This window comes from Triticum aestivum, chromosome 1D, assembly GCF_018294505.1.
Source record: "Triticum aestivum cultivar Chinese Spring chromosome 1D, IWGSC CS RefSeq v2.1, whole genome shotgun sequence".
Lineage (NCBI taxonomy): Eukaryota > Viridiplantae > Streptophyta > Magnoliopsida > Poales > Poaceae > Triticum > Triticum aestivum.
The window spans coordinates 249884071-249907754 of record NC_057796.1 but is presented as its reverse complement, the minus strand read 5'-3'; the positions used below and the strand labels follow the sequence as shown (position 1 = coordinate 249907754).

Genomic DNA, 23684 nt, shown 5'->3' with positions numbered 1-23684 from the left:
ATAAGAAGGCCAGAAATGTAACCGTTGGGCTGGGGTCATTTTGAACCGTGCCGTGGCATTTGGTCTCTTTCGGCCGCCTCCCCTCTTCTCCAATTCCCACCCCCCAAACGACGAACTCCCGCCGCCGCCGGCCGCTCCCACGGCGAGCTAGCCCGCCCGAAGCGCCGTACCTCGCTAGATCCGAGACCGCACGGGCTTCCGGATCTCGGTTCGCCGGTACGTTTCTCTAGATCTACCCCTCTCCTTGGTTTCGCACATCCCGATTTGGTGCCGCCACTGTCGATGTGTGCTTCGTCTCGTCGATTCGGTGTATCCCGTCGTTTCTGTTTCGTGCGTTCTGCGGGGTGGTATGTTTTGCATCCGAGCGCCCATGCCTTGTGGTGGCCGGAGTCGCGCGGTGATTCGTCCGGCCATTGCTCAGGCTATGCTGTCACGAGCCGTGGAGAAACGCCTAGGGTTTGTGGTATTTGTCAGATTCTGTTTAAAATTGGAGTGCTGCGCAAAATTTCCCTGTCTAACTTTTGAATCTTACTCTGGGGGAGCAACAGGTAGTTGTTGATATTTTCTCTCTCTATTGTTCAGCTCTGGTTGTTCGTCTAGTGATGTTTTTGTCTGATAAAGTAGTACTCCCTCCGTTCCTAAATATAGGTCTTTGTAGAGATTTCACTATGGACCACATACGGATGTATATAGATGCATTTTAGAGTGTAGATTCATTCATTTTGCTCCGTATATGGTTCATAGTGAAATCTCTCCAAAGACTTACATTTAGGAACGGAGGAAGTAGTTCGTAGCAGATATGCACATATTTTTCTATCCTGTGGCTAACCTCGCAAGCCATCGCAAAATTTGGTACCAATAGAACTTGGGCACTACTTGCAATTATCATATTTGTTGGGTGTTAACCAGGAGTTTGGAACCTCCTAGGCTAGAACTACTTGCCAGAATGCGTGCAAGGTTTGGCTCACCCCACAGACCACAGAAGGGGAAGTTTAGGGTTCCCCTCCTTTTATTTCTTTGCACAGCCGCCACCTCTGTTCTCTGTCACTCCATAGTCACAGCCCTCTTCTATCCTCTCCTCTCTGCTTCAGAGTTCCCTGTTAAGCGCACAGCAAAACCAAACCCCTAGTTTTTGTAGAACTTATACCAAACCCCAAGTTCCTCTCTCCCATCCTTGCTGCAGTTGGGGCTAGCATAATTTGGTGCTAGTTTACATTTCAGATATATTTACACAAGTAGAGACTTTGCATCTGAAATTCTGCATTTTTGTTTGTAAAGATGGTTTGTGTTGGAGACATGAGGACTAGTTCTTATCGGTGTGTCACCAGTAATTTAGTAAACCTGGCAGATACTATGACTAAAGAGGTTGATATGGCTATTTTTCTATGTTCTCATAGTGCTATACTCTACCTTTTATTGCAACTTACCGATGTACTTGTATGCAAGCCCCATTTGTGCTCTGTTTGATTTTAGAACACATTACTGTAAGAAAGATGTCTAATACATCATTAGTCGATTATTGTAGTGCTTGGAGCTGAGAATGGTCGAGGGGAAAAGTGTTCAAGTTGACCTCGAAAAAGGACTTAATCAAATGCATAATGATAGCAATTCAACTAGCCCTGCAACTATGCAGAAGATGAAACCTGATATGGATGATTCTGGGAGAAGAACTGAATCACCAACTCCAGAGAAGCCTGAGTCTGGAAGGGAGGAGATTGTTGTCAGCTCATTGGAAACTAATTTACTTTCAGAGAGGTACAAGGACAGATTAGCTGAGAAGCTGTTGGGAAATGAGGATGAAACAGACGATGAAGATGATAATGAATTTGCTTTGCCTGATGGCAGCCAATCACCAGTTTCAAATGAACTTCTTGAGAAGTGAGACATTTTTCTATTTTCATCTCATATATGATGCATCCTTTTGCTGCCTAGCCTTGATTGTCCATCGTTCTTTTTCTAACAATGTCAGACACAAGAATTTGCTTACTCTTTTCAACCGGATGGAGAGTTCTATGAGGTTGCTGCGCCTGAGGAAGAAGATGACTACATTTACCAACATTGCAACCCAGGTGGAAGTACTCACTAAGAGGTATTAATGACAACGAGAAATGTCTGTCTGTAAATCATTATCCATATATTGGAGTCTGATACGTTTGTTCTTCATTGCAGAAAGTTCTTGTACTCTCATTTGGCCCAGATGAAGCATTTATTCCCAGAAGCAATCCAGATAAATAGGATACTCTTGCATGATCTGAAAAGCCTATGCATGTATGCTGACATGGAAATTACACTTCTGAAGGACGCTGTGGAATGTAGTAATCCTCAAGAGTCTCCAGCCATTGCAATTTGTGAGGCTTTTCGCTCAAAGCTTTTATGCTTCTTGGGATCTCATCATAAGGTACTAAACTTAGTTCAACTGCTAGTTTTCCTTTGTTTTTGTATGACACACTCTGTAACTTGCTTGGAGCACCTCAAGACCTCTCAATCGCAGTTCCCAACAGCTTCATCGTCTGTTTCATCCTCAAACTTACTTGGTTCCTTATTTTTATCTCTAATAGTTTTCGCTGTATGACATGTCCTGTAACTTGCTTGGAGCACCTCAAGACCTCTGAACCGCAGTTCCTTATTTTTCATCTTTAATAGTTTTCGCTGTATGACATGTCCTGTAACATGCTTGGAGCACCCCCAAGCCTCTCAACTCTAGTTCCTTATTTTTCTTCTCTAATAACCCTTTTTATGGTCATGATAATTTTCTTAGCATTCTTGTTGGAATTTTTATGTATGCAGGATATCGATATTCCTGAGGCCACACTACCAGAACCCTTTAATTTAAGGGAGGAGCTATATCTTGATGCACTGCATAATGGCCATTCTGCTGAAGGAGTTCTTGAATTTTCCTCGGAAAATGGATTTTCAAATGCTTCTCACTTCCCACAATCTTTTCAAAAACTTATGTCCCAGAAGAGTATTACTAAAGTTACTGAAAAGACTCGACTACTTTCTGATCCAGTAGAAGTGGCCTCCCTGGGTGCTGATGATACCGGAGGTCCAGATAGAAGCTCTAACAAGCATGTCTCGGTTCCAGTCAGTACCAATATTTCTGATACTCCAAGCCGCCGTTCGATCTCTTTCTGTGAAAACAGTACACCAAAGCAAGGCATCTCAAATTCACCATCGATGGCTGAAACAACGGCAATGCAGACACCAAAAAGGCCATTGCCCACTCCAGTTGCGAAACATGAAACCTCAACTAGACCTGGCTCTGAACCACGATCTACCAATTCAGCCCGCAGATCACTAATAATGTTCTCACCATCAAAGTTTGTTGAAAGCCCTTCTGATCATGATCCTGACACTTCAAAACTTGACAAGGATGGGGTGACTTCTATCACAGAACCTGAGGTCACAACTGGAAAATGCCTTTTCCCAGAAGAAGCATTTACTTTTACCGTGGTATGTGACTTTATTCTTATGCCTGGATATATGTGTTTTCGCATATGGGTTAATGCATACTGGAAGATGAATTTCTTAAATGCCATCAGGAATTGCATAACTACATAACAGATATGTTTGCTGCAATCTCATTCATTTAAATTTTTGACTGTGCAATGCATCATATATGTCATTTTGTTCTCATAAATTGTATCGAATAAACCTCTTAGCGAGTAAGAAGGCTGGCAGTGTACTAAACAATTCTGCAGTAATTTTGTTGTTGTTGAAGTAATGCCGAAAGGTATATTCATTTGATTTAAAAATTTATGCTTCGAAATTAGTCAGCATATTAGAGTACTGGTAACTAGCAGTAAAATGCCAATTATCTTGTGATATCATAACTTGAGCTGAGGCACACTGCAGGGTGAAAATGCACTGTATAAGAAAGAATGTACTCCCTCTGTAAACTAATATAAGAGTGTTTAGATCACTAAAATAGTTATCTAAACGCTCTTATATTAGTTCACGGAGGGAGTACTTACCTAGTCATCGTTGGTTATTGTCTTCATTTTCCATATTTCATGTACTTACCTAGCACCTTACTTGCAGGAAAATGATAACAAAACCAATCAAGTATCCTCAATGAATTCCCAGGAAAAGCTAGATTCTTTACGTGTCACATTCGACATAGTCTGTGGCATCTCTGGATCTACCAAGAATTCACTAATCACTAAACAGGAACTCTTTCACAATATTCTTGCTAATAACTTGGAGATAGAAGAGACAGGTACATAGCTGATCTAGCTGCTCCAACCTTTCTGTACTCAATCTTTCTCAAAGCTGTACTCATTGTCCTTTCTCTTTCCCATATCTGGCCTGTCACTTAACAGGAGAGATTGAAGAACAGTTGCATATCTTAGAAGATCTCTCTCCTGATTGGATATCAAAGGAGCTACGTGGTGGAGAAATTCTTTACAGGCAAGCCCCATCTGATGTTTTGTTTGTTAGCATAATTTTATGTGTTCTGTAGTTATAAATATTTTATTGAAGGCATTAAGTATTGACACCGTTTTTTACCCATGTCAGCATTAAGCAAATACCAGATCAGAAGTCAGTTCGGGAAAGACTCACAGAAGTCATTTGAGATGAGACAATCTGTGCAAAGCCGAAGAACCCCCAAAAAAAGCTGTATGTGCTGATTTCTCGGGATTTGACCAGCATATGGAATCATCTGGATTGCACATCGAGTGCTTTACTGAAATACTAAGCATCAACAAGCGCGGATAATTTCTTCATGCTTTTGCTGAATGGAGCACTGAACTCTGGTTGCTTACCATTTGCTGAATGCTGTAACTTAGATGCAACCGTGCAAGAGAATCTCTTGCACGCTCTGTAGAATTCGACAAAATGTTTTCTATGGTGTTAACTGTCTTTGGTATCTGCTCTGTGACCACTTAAGTTACTCGTGCAAATGTGAATGTTGTGTTTGTTATACTTGTTCAGCATCCCTTGGAAATGATCATAAACTTTCTCAAGCTTCTCGCATGTTTTGTGTTACCAAATTCTTTATGCACCACACTGCTCACTATTATATGCTTGAAGGTCACGCACAAGAGCTTCTCATGCGTGCTAAACCATAGGCTGCACTGTTTATTTTATAAAATCACGCAATCGTATAAGACATAATCTGACAATGAAATTTATAGGGATAATTGTTTCTGTGCCCTTAGTTGGGTCACCCTCAACTGATTTGCCCCTAATTTATCAAAACATGCGGTCTTGCCCAGGTCAAGTCACTTTGCTTGCGCTTTTGCCCTTTCGGCACGTCTTCGTCCAGTCAGCACTGTTTGACCGCAAAAGACGTGTTACTTTGGACACTGCTTGCCCCCGTGCTCACTTACACTCTCTCATTCCCCACTCTTGCTCTCTCTTTCTTTCCCTCTCACGATCCCTAAATTGTGGCGCCGACCGGCGGCCAGATCCATTGCAAGGTGATGGGGGAGAACTGCTTGCCCCCGTGCTCACTTACACTCTCTCATTCCCCACTCTTGCTCTCTCTTTCTTTCCCTCTCACGATCCCTAAATTGTGGCGCCGACCGGCGGCCAGATCCATTGCAAGGTGATGGGGGAGAGTGGAGAAAGCGTCGGCGGTGGCGGCTGCGGCGGCACCAACGGCGACGAGGGAAGCTCCTGTGGTGGATCTGCACCAACGGCCAGAAGCGGTGGCGGATCTGCACCAACGGCGACAAGCGGGGGCGGATCTGCACGGCAAATTCCCCCAGGGTTAGTATCGGACCTGATTTGCTCAGTTTTTTCATAGGACATTTGCTTGGATTTAGGGTTTAGGCTAGAGTTTGTGCGTTTTCTCACTGGATATTGTGTGTTATATGATAGGATGGATCCAGCTACAACGTTCTTTCTTTCAGTTAGAATGGAGACCACTGTTCTAGTTTCTGCTGGTACAAAAGGAAAAGATTGTGGATTCACATTTCCTTTAGTTGTGGACATCACTAGTTCATATACTAATTTTAGGGCTGCAATTTGTGCCAAGTATCCATGGGGCTTGTTTGATTCTGTGGAGATCAGATATTGGGATAGTTCCAAACTTTGTTGGGTCCCTGTGTAGTCTGATGCAGAGTTAGGTCTAATGTTTGCAAGTAATGCAGCAACTATGTCATGCAATTTGGAAATCACAGTTATACAAAGAACTAGAGGTCAGAGATGTGTGAACACATCTAGTTCCAGGCCATCTGCATCCAGAACTAGGGCTAGTAGTAGAACACCAAGTGCTCCTAGAACACCAAGTGCTTATGCAACTGCAAGTGTCAATGAAAGCCAAGAACACCAAAAGAAGGCACTTGATCCTGTTGTGGAGGAGGCATTGGCTGATGCACCTGGTGTGGAGGATGAGGTTCTATATCCTGGATATGTCCAGCACAATAATGATGGAGACGCAACAGATAAAGAGTACATTCCTGCAGAATTTTCAGATGCAGATGATGATGAGAAGCAAGAGGATGTTGAGATGGGAGTTTTTGAAGATGCAGAAGAGGACAAACCTGTAAAGATGTATGACAGGGAAAATCCATGTATTGATGAAGGTGTGGTCTTCCCTAGTGCAGTTGACTGCAGAAATGCAGTTTCAAGCTTCTCAATCAAGTCTGAAACTGAGTTCCTTACTCTGAAAAGTGATCCAACAAGGTTTACTGTCAAATGTGCTTATGAGAGATGCAAGTGGAGACTGCATGCCTCTTTAATGAGGAAGAGCACACTGTTTTAGGTATTATATTTTTGTTTTAGTTTATTTTCAGGTATTGCATTTTCTATACTAATCTCATTGTTTTTTTTGGTTTGTTTCAGATTAAAGTCAACCCATATCAGCATACATGTCCTAGTGTGAATAGATCTCAGAGCTTGAGAGCTGCAAAAAGAAGATGGATAGCAGATGCTTCTATGGCATGGATCAGAGCAAATCCAGGAATTGGTCCTAAGGAAATTCAGAGCAGGTTGTTAGAGAAATATGGTGTGGAGGTGCCATATGACAGATGCTACCATGGTAAAAGAGATTGCACTTGACAAACTGTATGGAAAGTATAGTGATAGCTTTCAGCTGCTATATACTTTCAAAGCTGAAGTAGAGAGGACATCACCAGGCAGTATTGTGGACATTGGCAAGCACATAGTTGAGTACAAGATAAATAACAAGAAGGTCTACAAGGAGTGCTTTAGAAGGGTGTTTGTGTGCTTCAAAGCATGTCAAAAGGGTTTTCTGGAGGGGTGTAGGCCATACCTAGCTATAGATGCTACTGCACTGACTGGTAGGTTTAGAGGGCAGCATGTGGCAGCATGTGCCCTAGATGGACACAACTGGTTGTTTCCTGTTGCATATGGTGTTCTGGAAGTGGAGTCAATTGAGAGTTGGACTTGGTTTTTTAGAAACCTAAAGAAAGTAATAGGTCATCCAGAAGGTTTAGTGATACATATTGATGCTTGCAAGGGATTGGAAAGTGCTGTTGAGGATGTTTAGCCTGGAGTGGAGCACATGGAGTGCATGAGGCACTTGGCCCAAATTTTCAACAAGAAATTCAAGGGGAAGTTTTATGATGATAATTTGTGGCCATGCTCACTAACTTGTAGCATCAAGAAACACAACTATCACTTGAACCGGTTGAAAATCAAGCCCAAAGTAAAGGAATATCTAGAGGAACACCACACAAAAATATGGGCGAGAGCTGATTTCAATGAGATGAGCAAAGTTGACTATGTCAATAACAACCTAGCTGAGTCATTCAACTCCAGAATAAAAAAATACAAGAGCCTGCACATAGTTGATCTGACAGGATAAGGCAGTATATCATGGAGAAATTTGACTTAAGAAACATAATTGCCTCTAACCATTTCATTGGGCACTACATCATACCAGCAGTAATGAAGGTGTTAATGGAGAAAACAAAAGGTTTGCAAATGAGTATAGTGAGGAGCAACCCAACAGAGGAAGAGGTGACTGCTACTGATAGTGAGAAAAGAGAATGGAGGTATCCTGTTGACTTAGAACATTGGTCTTGCAGTTGAGACAATGGCAGATCACTGGTAAACCATGCATCCATGCACTTTTCTCTATCAGGTTGCTCTATTTGGTACAATATGTGCTCTATTTGGTAAAATTGGTTGCTCTTTTTGCTAGTGTGTGTTTCTCTATTTGCTACATTGTGTGCTCTATCAGGTTGATATATTTTGTTCAATGTGAGTTTGCTGAATTTGGCACTATGATATGGAATAAATATGTATTTGGTACAATGTCACAAGCATCAGCAGTGAATAATGATATTCAAATTTAGCATACAATAGTGCATCATAAACAACATTCAATACATCTCTCTCACACACACTTTCTTCAACAACTGCTACAAACTACAACACAAAAAACACAACAACACACATTCCTACAAACAACAATGCCAGAACTAGCAGCATCTCATCTCTCTCTCTCTCTCTCTCACTGTCTTCTTCAAAGCAAGATTTTTCTTTGACAACTCCATATTTTGCTTCTGCATTTTGTGGCTTCTGATCCATCTTTGCTCTAGCTCTGCGTGCAGGTCTTCAAAATTAAGGGCATCACACAATGGAGGAGGAGGATCAACCCAAACCACCCAGTGACACTCATGTGGTAACTGCTTGAACATCACATTAACAAAACATTAGAGATTGCATAAACACCATCTAAAATATGGTATAATTCACAAGATCTTACATCTAGAGGACACCCTAAAAAACGGCGGCCAGTGTTAGCTCCTCCCCACGCAACACGCCGGGCAGGAACAAGGCCATGTCCAGGGCAGCGATGCTTTGATAAATGCTCCAATCCGCAATAAATTTCATCTGGAAGATAGAACTCAGAGACATGCTCCACAATCCCGACCCCATCAACCTAAATCAGAAATTTCCCCAATTATTACAAACCCTAGAATGCATTAGGGGGGAGGAAGAAGCGTTGCCGGAGTTTTACTTACCTCTCCGACCACCGGCGAGGAGATGGAAGAGCCCGAGCTCGCCATGCGCTGCCGCTCCTTGCTCTACCGCACCACGCCTTGCCTCCCACTCCTTTTTCCTCGCCGGGTTTCTCATTCTGCTCTGTTTCCTTGCGCTAGCACATTGAGGACGAAGGGGTATTAAGTATAGAACCGACAGGGGCAAAAATGTCCACAGTAATGCGTCGTTTGCGGTCAAACGGCGCTGACTGGACGGAGATGTGCCGGAAGGGCAAAAACGCAAGCAAAGCGATGTGAGCTGGGCAAGACCGCGTGTTTTGCGAAATTAGGGGCAAATCAGTCGAGGGTGACCCAACTAAGGGTATAAATTCAATTTTCCCAAATTTATATTACATGACACTCGACCGGCAAAGTGGTACGAGCTCAGCCAGCAACCTGCGCCCATGTTTGTTTTGAGAACGAAGTGCTCACTCGTCAGACCAGGTGATGCCCTCCATGCTGACGTTCTGGTCGAGCCCCAACACGTTCCACACTCCTAGAGAGGCGTTGACTATGTTGTTGGCACATGGTGGCTCGTAATTGTGATAGTCGTTACAGCCATACACGGAGCCGCATTCGTCCACCACCTTGGAGTACACGGAGTTGCCATTGGCGGTGATCTTGATACGGTGCCCGCGACGGGCCATGCTCTTGAACCAGCCGGTGGATAGCATGACGACCATCTCCTCATCGCTCTGGTAGGCATTGTCACACTCCGATGGGCCGCCACCATCTTTGCCCTTCTCGAAGCTGTTCAGCATCAGGATGGCCTTGGTGGCCACGGTGACCGGGGGTGAGCAGTGGTACTGCGGGTATCTCTTGCCATCCTCACAACAGTCCGGGTTTTTGCTCTTCTCACAGTTGCCCGACTTTCCTGGAAGATAGCCATTTGCACGGCAGACACCGACACCCGAGCGGAGTGAGGACACGATATGGGAGGTGGAGAGGGCCACCAGCAGGAAGATTGCCATGGTGGCCAGAGCGCTTGCGGTAACCATCTTAGCTACTGAAAACTCTTGAACTGTAACCCTCTTATTCTCCGTTGCTACTACGCTGGTTTGTTTGCCTCTTGATTGATTGCGTGGTTAGAGAGCTGCAGGGTCGACTTTATATAGTGATCTCCCTGTTGCTGCATCTGCCAGTTCAGTTATGAATACAAAATAGCTGCATGTTCTCCACAGCAAATCGTTGATAAGTTCATACATGTCAGTCTGCAATGTAGCAAATGAGTTGATAAATAGGACGGACATATTCTGTGTCTCAATGTTACCCGTCGGGAAGACATGATTGGGCCAATGATAAAATACTGCAGAATAGGTTAAGGAGCTGAGTGAATTGGTAGCAACATTCTTCCACCCTTTCCCTGGTGATTCCGGTCGAGACTAACAGAGTAACAGTACGAGCATCTCTGGTCCTTCTACTAAAACTGAGCTCCTCAAAAGATCTATCAACACTAATACAACGAGCTCCTAAACAAACGGTTTTTAACCCCTTTCCGCGACGGCATTTGAAACCGTCGCCAAGTGAATGTGGGCGATAGGGGGGTCCTTCCCACACGACCCAGAAACCGTCGGAGAAATGCCCTCCTGATACACACGTTCAGCAAAATGAGGTCGTGTGCGACCGGCGAGCGCTCAAATACGGAAATACGTACAGTAGAGCTAAAAAAATACATTTATACGACAAAATTGTTTCCGCTCGCAAGTACATCCCACACAATCAGTCCCCGTTAAATATTTTCGTTCGTATGTACATCCCACACAGTCGCTCTAAGAAAAACGTTTCCTTCACAGGTACATCACACACAATTTTTCCCGTTAAATCGCTTGCGTTATTGAATATATCACACACGGTCCGTGAAAGAAACTGTGTGGCAAAGGCTGTCCATCACACACAGTTTGCATGTGGTAAACGTTTGCGCAAGGTGGCCTAACGCAATCAGTTTTCAAGAGAAAGTCGTGTGTGATTGTTTATTGATCCAACACGGTTTATTCCTATAAACTATGTGCATTGCCCGAGGTCATCGTCCACGGTATTTTTTCAACAACCGTTTGCAATAGCAAAACCCAATTAGCAGGCTAATTATATTCATAATCCATTTATTAATCTAATTGACAGTTCATATTAAGCACACAATATATTTCATCTTCATAATTGAAATACATCAGAGTACAACATCATATAGCTTCAGCACTCAGCTATCCCATTACACAACTACACCGGGACCAAGTTTCACATGCAACATCTATAACCTTTCGAAATTAGCATCATAGATGGTGCATAGATAGATGTATCTCATCTGGGAAACTGCTGAAGCAGAAGGCGAATATTGAGCCTTCATTGATGTTGAAGGTCTTTGTAACTTTAGGCCAGTGTCTGTGGATGATTGACCGTCCATCCTTCGTCCTCTTCAGGAACACTTCAATATTGAACCGTGGGTGTTGTATGAATACCTTCCTCGCCTCTTGACCATACTAGTGGTTTGAGAGGTAATCATCAGTGAACTGCTTTGGAAAGGCCTGAAAACAAGGATGTGCATAAATATCTTCTCTATATTGAAAATGGGGCAAAGGAATAAAAAAGGCAAGGTATAATAGTTAGTACCATCCTGTAGTGAACTGATGTCTTCTTCATTGTGCAGACAAAGATTTTATTATTTTTTGTCGCTAATTTCTTTATCCTAACAATCTTTCTGAGTTTCTTGACTTGACTGATATTCATGGACAACTCATTTCCCCATATGCAAAAAGGTCGAACAGTGGGTCAAAACCTCTGACAGCAGGACCTACATGTGCAAGACCAAATTGTTAAAAACCTAAATATTAGAATGGTTCCTACAATTGCACAATAATGTGCTATTAGACAATGGACCATGCACGTGCTAACCTCGATTGTAAACCTCAGTGCTTCCCATTGTTTCCCTGCAACACATATAAGGTAGTTAGTCATCAGGTTAAGTAAGGGTTCGCATGCTATCAGTAAAATATGTTGATGAAAAATAATCACATTGCAGATTCATCAGATTAATTGAAGCCACACGGAAAACCCATTTATCCAAACCAAGCATGATTAAGAACTAGGAAATACAGCACTTGTATATGTTTCTCATGTATTAAGTGCAGCCAAATTTGATTTATTCCTCACATGCAGAACAATACAAAATTCTACCCACGACAATTGGACATCGCATTGCAGAATTGAACCAAGCAGTTAACTAACACCACAAAAAATGAACCAAACATTAACTGAGCACCACATTGCACAATATAACATACTCCTAATAGAAGATCAGACAGTTAACCAAACAGTTAACTACAGCCAATTGTAGCAATTGTATTTGTTTCTCATGTATTTACTACAGCCAAATTCAATTTATTCCTCACATGGTATACAATAACAGAATGCACCCATAATTTTGTAAATATAAATTCGATTTATTTCTCACATGGAAGACAATACAAAATTGCAGCCTCAAGAATTGAACATCACATTTGCAGAATTGAACCAAACAGTTAACTGAAGACGACAACTAATTAACAAAACAGTTAATAAGTGAGCACCACACTGCATGACATATAGAACATGTACACTAGAGCAACAGATTGCATGGTAAAATTAGATAGCACAATTCACTAGAATTTGTGAAGGAAAGGCAGGAGCAGCACACGCAACGGGTAAACCGAGCATGCTTAACCGGCGTAGCTAGCAAATGGCAAGGTGCTCCTTCAAGATCTGGGGGTCGGCACGAATGGCAGCCATCGCGACCTCATCCGCGCGTGCGGCCACGATTTGCTTCTCCGCTGCCAAATGCTCCTTGAGGTCCTCGCTATACTGCGTGCACCATAGCTTAGGCCGGCGCTTATTTGGTGGAGGGGTCGGTGATTTGGGTGGAAGGTGTCGCGCTCGCGCCGGCAGTAGGGGCATGTGGGATGTGGAAGGAGGAGGAGGATGGGTGTCGGGTGTGGATCACCTGCCAGGATAGGCGAGGCCGAGGAGCGTGAGCGAGGAGGCGGTGGCGCTGCAAGCAAGGAGTGAAGGTTTCAACTTGGAAAGGAAGGCGAAAAGAGGGGAAATGTGGCTTTTGGTAAGGGGGAGGGGGCGGGGAGGTAGATATTTCCGCGGAAGCCAAAAATTTGGAATCGCTTCAGCCAAAAAACTGGCGCACAAAGTGTCATCACACACGGTCCCTTATTCAGAACTGGGTACGATATGTGAACATCACAAACGATTCAGATAGCTTAACCCGTGTGTGTTGAGTTTGAACATCAAAAATTTTGGTTCGAATTTCCCTGGTTACAGTGGTCATCCACGTCATTGCATAATTTGGGTACTATACACCAACGGTGCTACAAGATATTTTGTGCTGCATCTCACACGGTTGGTGATAATAAACTGTGTGCGATCTACTTGATTTATCGTCTTGATCATTTGAATTACGTAATGGGGTCACAGCTACAAAGGATGGTGTTTAAATTGTTAGAACTTTTATCTGCAGTGAACATGCAACTATAGGTGTGTCGTCAAAAAAATTGGAATTATTCAGGGTTCGTTTGTACATTTGTATACATTAACTGGGTTTTCCAGACATTTTATGCGCATAATTCAAATTTGAACAACATGCACACGCTCTAGTGCATATAAACTTATTGAAAAATCAAATATGTGTCCTTGGTTGCATGCTTAGGTCCCATGCAAGAAATGGGAATGAATTTCAAACACCCTGCCACCGTCACTCGGCCGCAAACATTGAGATACCTGGTTTTTAAATTCTAGTAAATCCAAAACTCGTCTGAAATTCATGAAACTTGGCATGCTATCATGTAGCGGCATCAACATGCGTGGTAAAATATTTGTCCCATTTGGGGCAGGTTTGGGTATAAGCTTCTCACAAACCAGAGCTTCTCACAACAAGGGTGATGGTTTCGGTAGGGAACGTCCCACCTTTGGGGACGAAACGATATCCATTGCCTCTTATTGCTTTCATTTTTTTTCTCGTGTCAACATAGAACAACAGGAGTGTTGTCTGAATTTTTGTGAATTTTCGGGGTTCGTTTGTACATTTTAATGCATTAACTGAGTTTTGAATGCATTTATGTGCATAATTCAAATTTGAAGTACATGCACATGCTCCAGTGGATATAAATTGGTTGAAAAATCAAATATGTGTCCTTGGGTGCGTGCTTAGGTACCATGCAAGAAATGGGAATGAATTTCAAACACCAGGGCACCGTTGATTGCCGGCAAAACATTGAGATGCCTGGTTTTTAAATTCTAGTAAATCCAAAACTCATATGAAATTCATGAAACTTGGCATGCTATCATGGAGCGGCATCAACATGCCGTGGTACAAATTTTGTCCCATTTGGGGCAGGTTTGGGTATATGCTTCTCACAAACCGGAGCTTCTCACAACAAGCATGATGGTTTTCGGTAGGTAACGTCCCACCTTTGGGGACGAAACGATATCAATTGCCTCTTATTGCTTTCAATTTTTTCTCTCGTGTCAACATAGAACAACAGGAGTGTTGTGTGAATTTTTGTCATTTTTCGCGGTTCGTTTGGACATTTTTATGCATTAAGTGAGTTTTCAATGCATTTATGTGCATAATTCAAATTTGAACTACATGCACATGCTCCAGTGCATATAAATTGGTTGAAAAATCAAATTTGTGTCCTTGGGTGCATGCTTAGGTCCCATGCTAGAAATGCAAATGAATTTCGAACACCAGGGCACCGTTGATTGCCTGCAAAACATTGAGATGCCTGGTTTTTAAATTCTAGTAAATCCAAAACTCGTCTGAAATTCATGAAACTTGGCATGCTATCATGGAGCGGCATCAACATGCCGTGGTACAAATTTTGTCCCATTTGGGGCAGGTTTGGGTATATGTCTCAGAAACCGGAGCTTCTCACAACAAGCATGATGGTTTTCGATAGGGAACGTCCCACCTTTGGGTACGAAACAATATTCATTGCCTCTTATTGCTTTCAATTTTTTTTCTGGTGTCAACATAGAACAACAGGAGTGTTGTGTGAATTTTTGTGATTTTTCGGGGCTCGTTTGGACATTTTTATGCATTAACTGAGTTTTCAATGCATTTATGTGGATAATTCAAATTTGAACTACATGCACATGCTCCAGTGCATATAAATTGGTTGAAAGATCAAATCTGTGTTATTGGGTGCATGCTTAGGTCCCATGCAAGAAATGGGAATGAATTCAAACACCAGGGCACCGTTGATTGCCGGCAAAACATTGAGATGCCTGGTTTTTAAATTCTAGTAAATCCAAAACTCGTCTGAAATTCAAGAAACTTGGCATGCTATCATGGAGCGGCATCAACATTCCGGGGTACAAATTTTGTCCCATTTGGGGCAGGTTTGGGTATATGCTTCTCACAAACCGGAGCTTCTCACAACAAGCATGATGGTTTTCGGTAGGGAACGTCCCACCTTAGGGGACGAAACGATATCCATTGCCTCTTATTGCTTTCAATTATTTTTCTCGTGTCAACATAGAACAACGGGAGTGTTGTGTGAATTTTTGTGATTTTTCAGGGTTCGTTTGGACATTTTTATGCATTAACTGAGTTTTCAATGCATTTATGTGCATAATTCAAATTTGAACTACATGCGCATGCTCCAATGCATATAAATTGGTTGAAAAATCAAATCTGTGTCCTTGGGTGCATGCTTAGGTCCCATGCAAGAAATGGGAATGAATTCAAACACCAGGGCACCGTTGAATGCCGACAAAACATTGAGATGCCTGGTTTTAAATTCTAGTAAATCCAAAACTCGTCTGAAATTCATGAAACTTGGCATGCTATCATGGAGCGGCATAAACATGCCGTGGTACAAATTTTGTCCCATTTGGGGCAGGTTGGGTATATGCTTCTCACAAACCGGAGCTTCTCACAACAAGCATGATGGTTTTGGGTAGGGAACGTCCCACCTTTGGGGAGGAAACGATATCCATTGCCTCTTATTGCTTTCAATTTTTTTTCTCGTGTCAACATAGAACAACAGGAGTGTTGTGTGATTTTGTTGTGATTTTTCGGGGTTCGTTTGGACATTTTTATGCATTAACTGAGTTTTCAATGCATTTATGTGCATAATTCAAATTTTAACTACATGCACATGCTCCGGTGCATATAAATTGGTTGAAAAATCAAATTTGTGTCCTTGATTGCATGCTTAGGTCCCATGCAAGAAATGGGAATAAATTCAAACACCAGGGCACCGTTGATTGCCGGCAAAACATTGAGATGCCTGGTTTTTAAATTCTAGTAAATCCAAAACTCGTCTGAAATTCATGAAACTTGGCATGCTATCATGGCGCGGCATAAACATTCCGGGGTACAAATTTTGTCCCATTTGGGGCAGGTTTGGGTATATGCTTCTCACAAATCGGAGCTTCTCACAACAAGCATGATGGTTTTCGGTAGGAAACGTCTCACCTTTGGGGACGAAACGATATCCATTTCCTCTTATTGCTTTCAATTTATTTTTCTCGTGTCAACATAGAACAACATGAGTGTTGTGTGAATTTTTGTGATTTTTCAGGGTTCGTTTGGACATTTTTACGCATTAACTGAGTTTTCAATGCATTTATGTGCACAATTTAAATTTGAACTACATGCACATGCTCCAGTGCATATAAATTGGTTGAAAAATCAAATCCGTGTCCTTGGGTGCATGCTTAGGTCCCATGCAAGAAATGGGAATGAATTTCAAACACCAGGGCACCATTGATTGCCGGCAAAACATTGAGATGCCTGGTTTTTAAATTCTAGTAAATCCAAAACTCGTCTAAAATTCATGAAACTTGGCATGCTATCATGGAGCGGTATCAACATGCCGTGGTACAAATTTTGTCCCATCTGGGGCAGGTTTGGGTATATGCTTCTCACAAACCGGAGCTTCTCACAATAAGCATGATGGTTTTCGGTTGGGAACGTCCCACCTTTGGGGACGAAACGATATCCATTGCCTCTTATTGCTTTGAACTTTTTTTCTCGTGTCAACAAAGAACAACAGGAGTGTTGTGTGAATTTTTGTGATTTTTCGGGGTTCGTTTGAACATTTTTATGCATTAGCTGAGTTTTCCATGCATTTATGTGCATAATTCAAATTTGAACTACATGCACATGCTCGAGTGCATATAAATTGGTTGAAAAATCAAATCTGTGTCCTTGAGTGCATGCTTAGGTACCATGCAAGAAATGGGAATGAATTTCAAACACCAGGGCACCGTTGATTGCCGACAAAACATTGAGATGCCTCGTTTTTAAATTCTAATAAATCCAAAACTCGCCTGAATATCATGAAACTTGGCATGCTATCATGGAGCAGCATCAACATGCCGTGGTACAAATTTTGTCCCATTTGGGACAGGTTTGGGTAAATGCTTCTCACAACCGGAGCTTCTCACAACAAGCATGATGGTTTTCGGTAGGGATCTTTGTGGACGAAACGATATCCATTGCCTCTTATTGCTTTCAATTTTTTTTCTCGTGTCAACATAGAACAACAGGAGTGTTGTGTGAATTTTTGTGATTTTTCGGGGTTCGTTTGGACATTTTTATGCCTTAACTGAGTTTTCAATGCATTTATGTGGACAATTCAAATTTGAAGTACATGCGCATGCTCCAGTGCATATAAATTGGTTGAAAAATCAAATATGTGTCCTTGGGTGCATGCTTAGGTCCCATGCAAGAAATGGGAATGAATTTGAAACACCAGGGCACCGTTGATTGCGAGCAAAACATTGAGATGCCTTTTTTCAAATTTTAGTAAATCCAAAACTCATTTGAAATTCATGAACCTTGGCAAGCAATCATGGAACGGCATCAACATATCGTGGTACAATTCTTTTTCCATTTGGGGCAGGTTTGGGTATATGCTTCTCATAAACCGGAGCTTCTCACAACAAGCATGATGGTTTTCGGTAGGGAACGTCCCACCTTTGGGGGCGAAACGATATCCATTGCCTCTTATTGCTTTCAAATTTTTTTCTCGTGTAAACGTAGAACAACAGGAGTGTTGTGTGAATTTTTGTGATTTTTCGGGGTTCGTTTGGACATTTTTATGCATTAACTGAGTTTTCAATGCATTTATGTGCATAATTCAAATTTGAACTACATGCACATGCTCGAGTCCATATAAATTGGTTGAAAAATCAAATCTGTGTCCTTGGGTGCATGCTTAGGTCCCATGCAAGAAATGGGAATGAATTTCAAACACCAGGGCACCGTTGATTGCGAGCAACACATTGAGATGCCTTTTTTTTCAAATTCTAATAAATCCAAAACTCATTTGAAATTCATGAACCTTGGCATGCAATCATGGAACGGCATCAACATATCGTGGTACAAATTTTGTCCCATGTGGGGCAGGTTTGGGTATATGCTTCTCATAAACCGGAGCTTCTCACAACAAGCATGATGGTTTTCGGTAGGGACGTCCCACCTTTGGGGACGAAACGATATCCATTGCCTCTTGTTGCTTTCAAATTTTTTTCTCGTGTAAACGTAGAACAACAGGAGTGTTGTGTGAATTTTTTTGATTTTTCGTGGTTCGTTTGGACATTTTTATGCATTAACTGAGTTTTCAATGCATTTATGTGCATAATTCAAATTTGAACTACATGCACATGCTCGAGTCCATATAAATTGGTTGAAAAATCAAATATGTGTCCTTGGGTGCATGCTTAGGTCCCATGCAAGAAATGGGAATGAATTTCAAACACTAGGGCACCGTTGATTGCCAGCAAAACATTGAGATGCCTTGTCTTTAAATTCTAGTAAATCCAAAACTCATCTGAAATTCATGAAAATTGGCATGCTATCATGGAGTGGCATCAACATGCCGTGGTACAAATTTTGTCCCATTTGGGGGAGGTTTGGGTATATGGTTCTCACAAACCGGAGCTTCTCACAACAAGCATGATGGTTTTCGGTAGGGAATGTCCCACCTTTGGGGACGAAACGATATCCATTCCCTCTTATTGCTTTCAATTTTTTCTCTCGTATCAACATAGAACAACAGGAGTGTTGTGTGAATTTTTGTGATTTGTCGGGGCTCGTTTGGACATTTTTATGCATTAACTGAGTTTTCTATGCATTTATGTGCATAATTCAAATTTGAACTACATCCACATGCTACAGTGCATATAAATTGGTTGAAAAATCAAATATGTGTCCTTGGGTGCATGCTTAGGTCCCATGCAAGAAATGGGAATAAATTTCAAACACAGGGCACCGTTGATTGCTTGCAAAACATTGAGATGCCTAGTTTTTAAATTCTAGTAAATCCAGAACTCATCTGAAATTCATGAAACTAGGCATGCTATCATGGAGCGGCATCAACATTTGGTGTAGGTTGGGTATATGCTTCTCACAACCGGAGCTTCTCACAACAAGCATGATGGTTTTCGGTAGGGATCTTTGTGGACGAAACGATATCCATTTCCTCTTATTGCTTTCAATTTTTTTTCTCGTGTCAACATAGAACAACAGGAGTGTTGTGTGAATTTTTGTGATTTTTCGGGGTTCGTTTGGACATTTTTATGCCTTAACTGAGTTTTCAATGCATTTATGTGGACAATTCAAATTTGAAGTACATGCGCATGCTCCAGTGCATATAAATTGGTTGAAAAATCAAATATGTGTCCTTGGGTGCATGCTTAGGTCCCATGCAAGAAATGGGAATGAATTTAAAACACCAGGGCACCGTTGATTGCGAGCAAAACATTGAGATGCCTTTTTTCAAATTTTAGTAAATCCAAAACTCATTTGAAATTCATGAACCTTGGCAAGCAATCATGGAACGGCATCAACATATCGTGGTACAATTTTTTTCCATTTGGGGCAGGTTTGGGTATATGCTTCTCATAAACCGGAGCTTCTCACAACAAGCATCATGGTTTTCGGTAGGGAACGTCCCACCTTTGGGGGCGAAACGATATCCATTGCCTCTTATTGCTTTCAATTTTTTTTTCTCGTGTAAACGTAGAACAACAGGAGTGTTGTGTGAATTTTTGTGATTTTTCGGGGTTCGTTTGGACATTTTTATGCATTAACTGAGTTTTCAATGCATTTATGTGCATAATTCAAATTTGAACTACATGCACATGCTCGAGTCCATATAAATTGGTTGAAAAATCAAATCTGTGTCCTTGGGTGCATGCTTAGGTCCCATGCAAGAAATGGGAATGAATTTCAAACACCAGGGCACCGTTGATTGCGAGCAACACATTGAGATGCCTTTTTTTTCAAATTCTAATAAATCCAAAACTCATTTGAAATTCATGAACCTTGGCATGCAATCATGGAACGGCATCAACATATCGTGGTACAAATTTTGTCCCATGTGGGGCAGGTTTGGTTATATGCTTCTCATAAACCGGAGCTTCTCACAACAAGCATGATGGTTTTCGGTAGGGAACGTCCCACCTTTGGGGACGAAACGATATCCATTGCCTCTTATTGCTTTCAAATTTTTTTTCTCGTGTAAACGTAGAACAAGAGGAGTGTTGTGTGAATTTTTTTGATTTTTCGTGGTTCGTTTGGACATTTTTATGCATGAACTGAGTTTTCAATGCATTTATGTGCATAATTCAAATTTGAACTACATGCACATGCTCGAGTCCATATAAATTGGTTGAAAAATCAAATATGTGTCCTTGGGTGCATGCTTAGGTCCCATGCAAGAAATGGGAATGAATTTCAAACACTAGGGCACCGTTGATTGGCAGCAAAACATTGAGATGCCTTGTCTTTAAATTCTAGTAAATCCAAAACTCATCTGAAATTCATGAAAATTGGCATGCTATCATGGAGTGGCATCAACATGCCGTGGTACAAATTTTGTCCCATTTGGGGGAGGTTTGGGTATATGGTTCTCACAAACCGGAGCTTCTCACAACAAGCATGATGGTTTTCGGTAGGGAACGTCCCACCTTTGGGGACGAAACGATATCCAGTCCCTCTTATTGCTTTCAATTTTTTCTCTCGTATCAACATAAAACAACAGGAGTGTTGTGTGAATTTTTGTGATTTGTCGGGGCTCGTTTGGACATTTTTATGCATTAACTGAGTTTTCTATGCATTTATGTGCATAATTCAAATTTGAACTACATGCACATGCTACAGTGCATATAAATTGGTTGAAAAATCAAATATGTGTCCTTGGGTGCATGCTTAGGTCCCATGCAAGAAATGGGAATAAATTTCAAACACAGGGCACCGTTGATTGCTTGCAAAACATTGAGATGCCTGGTTTTTAAATTCTAGTAAATCCAGAACTCGTCTGAAATTCATGAAACTAGGCATGCTATCATGGAGTGGCATCAACATTTGGTATAGGTTGGGTATATGCTTCTCACAACCGGAGCTTCTCACAACAAGCATGATGGTTTTCGGTAGGGATCTTTGTGGACGAAACGATATCCATTTCCTCTTATTGCTTTCAATTTTTTTTCTCGTGTCAACATAGAACAACAGGAGTGTTGTGTGAATTTTTGTGATTTTTCGGGGTTCGTTTGGACATTTTTATGCCTTAACTGAGTTTTCAATGCATTTATGTGGACAATTCAAATTTGAAGTACATGCGCATGCTCCAGTGCATATAAATTGGTTGAAAAATCAAATATGTGTCCTTGGGTGCATGCTTAGGTCCCATGCAAGAAATGGGAATGAATTTGAAACACCAGGGCACCGTTGATTGCGAGCAAAACATTGAGATGCCTTTTTTCAAATTTTAGTAAATCCAAAACTCATTTGAAATTCATGAACCTTGGCAAGCAATCATGGAACGGCATCAACATATCGTCGTACTATTTTTTTTCCATTTGGGGCAGGTTTGGGTATATGCTTCTCATAAACCGGAGCTTCTCACAACAAGCATGATGGTTTTCGGTAGGGAACGTCCCACCTTTGGGGGCGAAACGATATCCATTACCTCTTATTGCTTTCAATTTTTTTTTCTCGTGTAAACGTAGAACAACAGGAGTGTTGTGTGAATTTTTGTGATTTTTCGGGGTTCGTTTGGCCATTTTTATGCATTAACTGAGTTTTCAATGCATTTATGTGCATAATTCAAATTTGAACTACATGCACATGCTCGAGTCCATATAAATGTGTTGAAAAATCAAATCTGTGTCCTTGGGTGCATGCTTAGGTCCCATGCAAGAAATGGGAATGAATTTCAAACACCAGGGCACCGTTGATTGCGAGCACCACATTGAGATGCCTTTTTTTTCAAATTCTAATAAATCCAAAACTCATTTGAAATTCATGAACCTTGGCATGCAATCATGGAACGGCACCAACATATCGTGGTACAAATTTTGTCCCATGTGGGGCAGGTTTGGTTATATGCTTCTCATAAACCGGAGCTTCTCACAACAAGCATGATGGTTTTCGGTAGGGAACGTCCCACCTTTGGGGACGAAACGATATCCATTGCCTCTTATTGCTTTCAAATTTTTTTTCTCGTGTAAACGTAGAACAACAGGAGTGTTGTGTGAATTTTTGTGATTTTTCGGGGTTCGTTTGGACATTTTTATGCATTAACTGAGTTTTCAATGCATTTATGTGCATAATTCAAATTTGAACTACATGCACATGCTCGAGTCCATATAAATTGGTTGAAAAATCAAATCTGTGTCCTTGGGTGCATGCTTAGGTCCCATGCAAGAAATGGGAATGAATTTCAAACACCAGGGCACCGTTGATTGCGAGCACCACATTGAGATGCCTTTTTTTTTTCAAATTCTAATAAATCCAAAACTCATTTGAAATTCATGAACCTTGGCATGCAATCATGGAACGGCACCAACATATCGTGGTACAAATTTTGTCCCATGTGGGGCAGGTTTGGTTATATGCTTCTCATAAACCGGAGCTTCTCACAACAAGCATGATGGTTTTCGGTAGGGAACGTCCCACCTTTGGGGACGAAACGATATCCATTGCCTCTTATTGCTTTCAAATTTTTTTTCTCGTGTAAACGTAGAACAACAGGAGTGTTGTGTGAATTGTTTTGATTTTTCGTGGTTCGTTTGGACATTTTTATGCATTAACTGAGTTTTCAATGCATTTATGTGCATAATTCAAATTTGAACTACATGCACATGCTCGAGTCCATATAAATTGGTTGAAAAATCAAATATGTGTCCTTGGGTGCATGCTTAGGTCCCATGCAAGAAATGGGAATGAATTTCAAACACTAGGGCACCGTTGATTGCCAGCAAAACATTGAGATGCCTTGTCTTTAAATTCTAGTAAATCCAAAACTCATCTGAAATTCATGAAAATTGGCATGCTATCATGGAGTGGCATCAACATGCCGTGGTACAAATTTTGTCCCATTTGGGGGAGGTTTGGGTATATGGTTCTCACAAACCGGAGCTTCTCACAACAAGCATGATGGTTTTCGGTAGGGAACGTCCCACCTTTGGGGACGAAACGATATCCATTCCCTCTTATTGCTTTCAATTTTTTCTCTCGTATCAACATAGAACAACAGGAGTGTTGTGTGAATTTTTGTGATTTGTCGGGGCTCGTTTGGACATTTTTATGCATTAACTGAGTTTTCTATGCATTTATGTGCATAATTCAAATTTGAACTACATGCACATGCTATAGTGCATATAAATTGGTTGAAAAATCAAATATGTGTCCTTGGGTGCATGCTTAGGTCCCATGCAAGAAATGGGAAT

The 23684-nt window shown here is 41.5% G+C and overlaps 1 protein-coding gene across 1 annotated transcript; it reads left to right on the top strand.

The window, feature by feature from the left end:
* Window positions 1-26: 26 nt before the first annotated feature.
* On the top strand, window positions 27-4967 carry LOC123181265 (CDT1-like protein a, chloroplastic). Its single transcript, XM_044593529.1, has 8 exons — window positions 27-216; window positions 1526-1878; window positions 1970-2089; window positions 2170-2398; window positions 2788-3453; window positions 4042-4219; window positions 4323-4410; window positions 4519-4967. The coding sequence occupies exons 2-8, from the start codon at window positions 1541-1543 to the stop codon at window positions 4574-4576; spliced, it is 1677 nt and encodes a 558-aa protein (XP_044449464.1). The 5' UTR covers window positions 27-216; window positions 1526-1540; the 3' UTR covers window positions 4577-4967.
* The last annotated feature ends 18717 nt before the right edge of the window (window positions 4968-23684 follow it).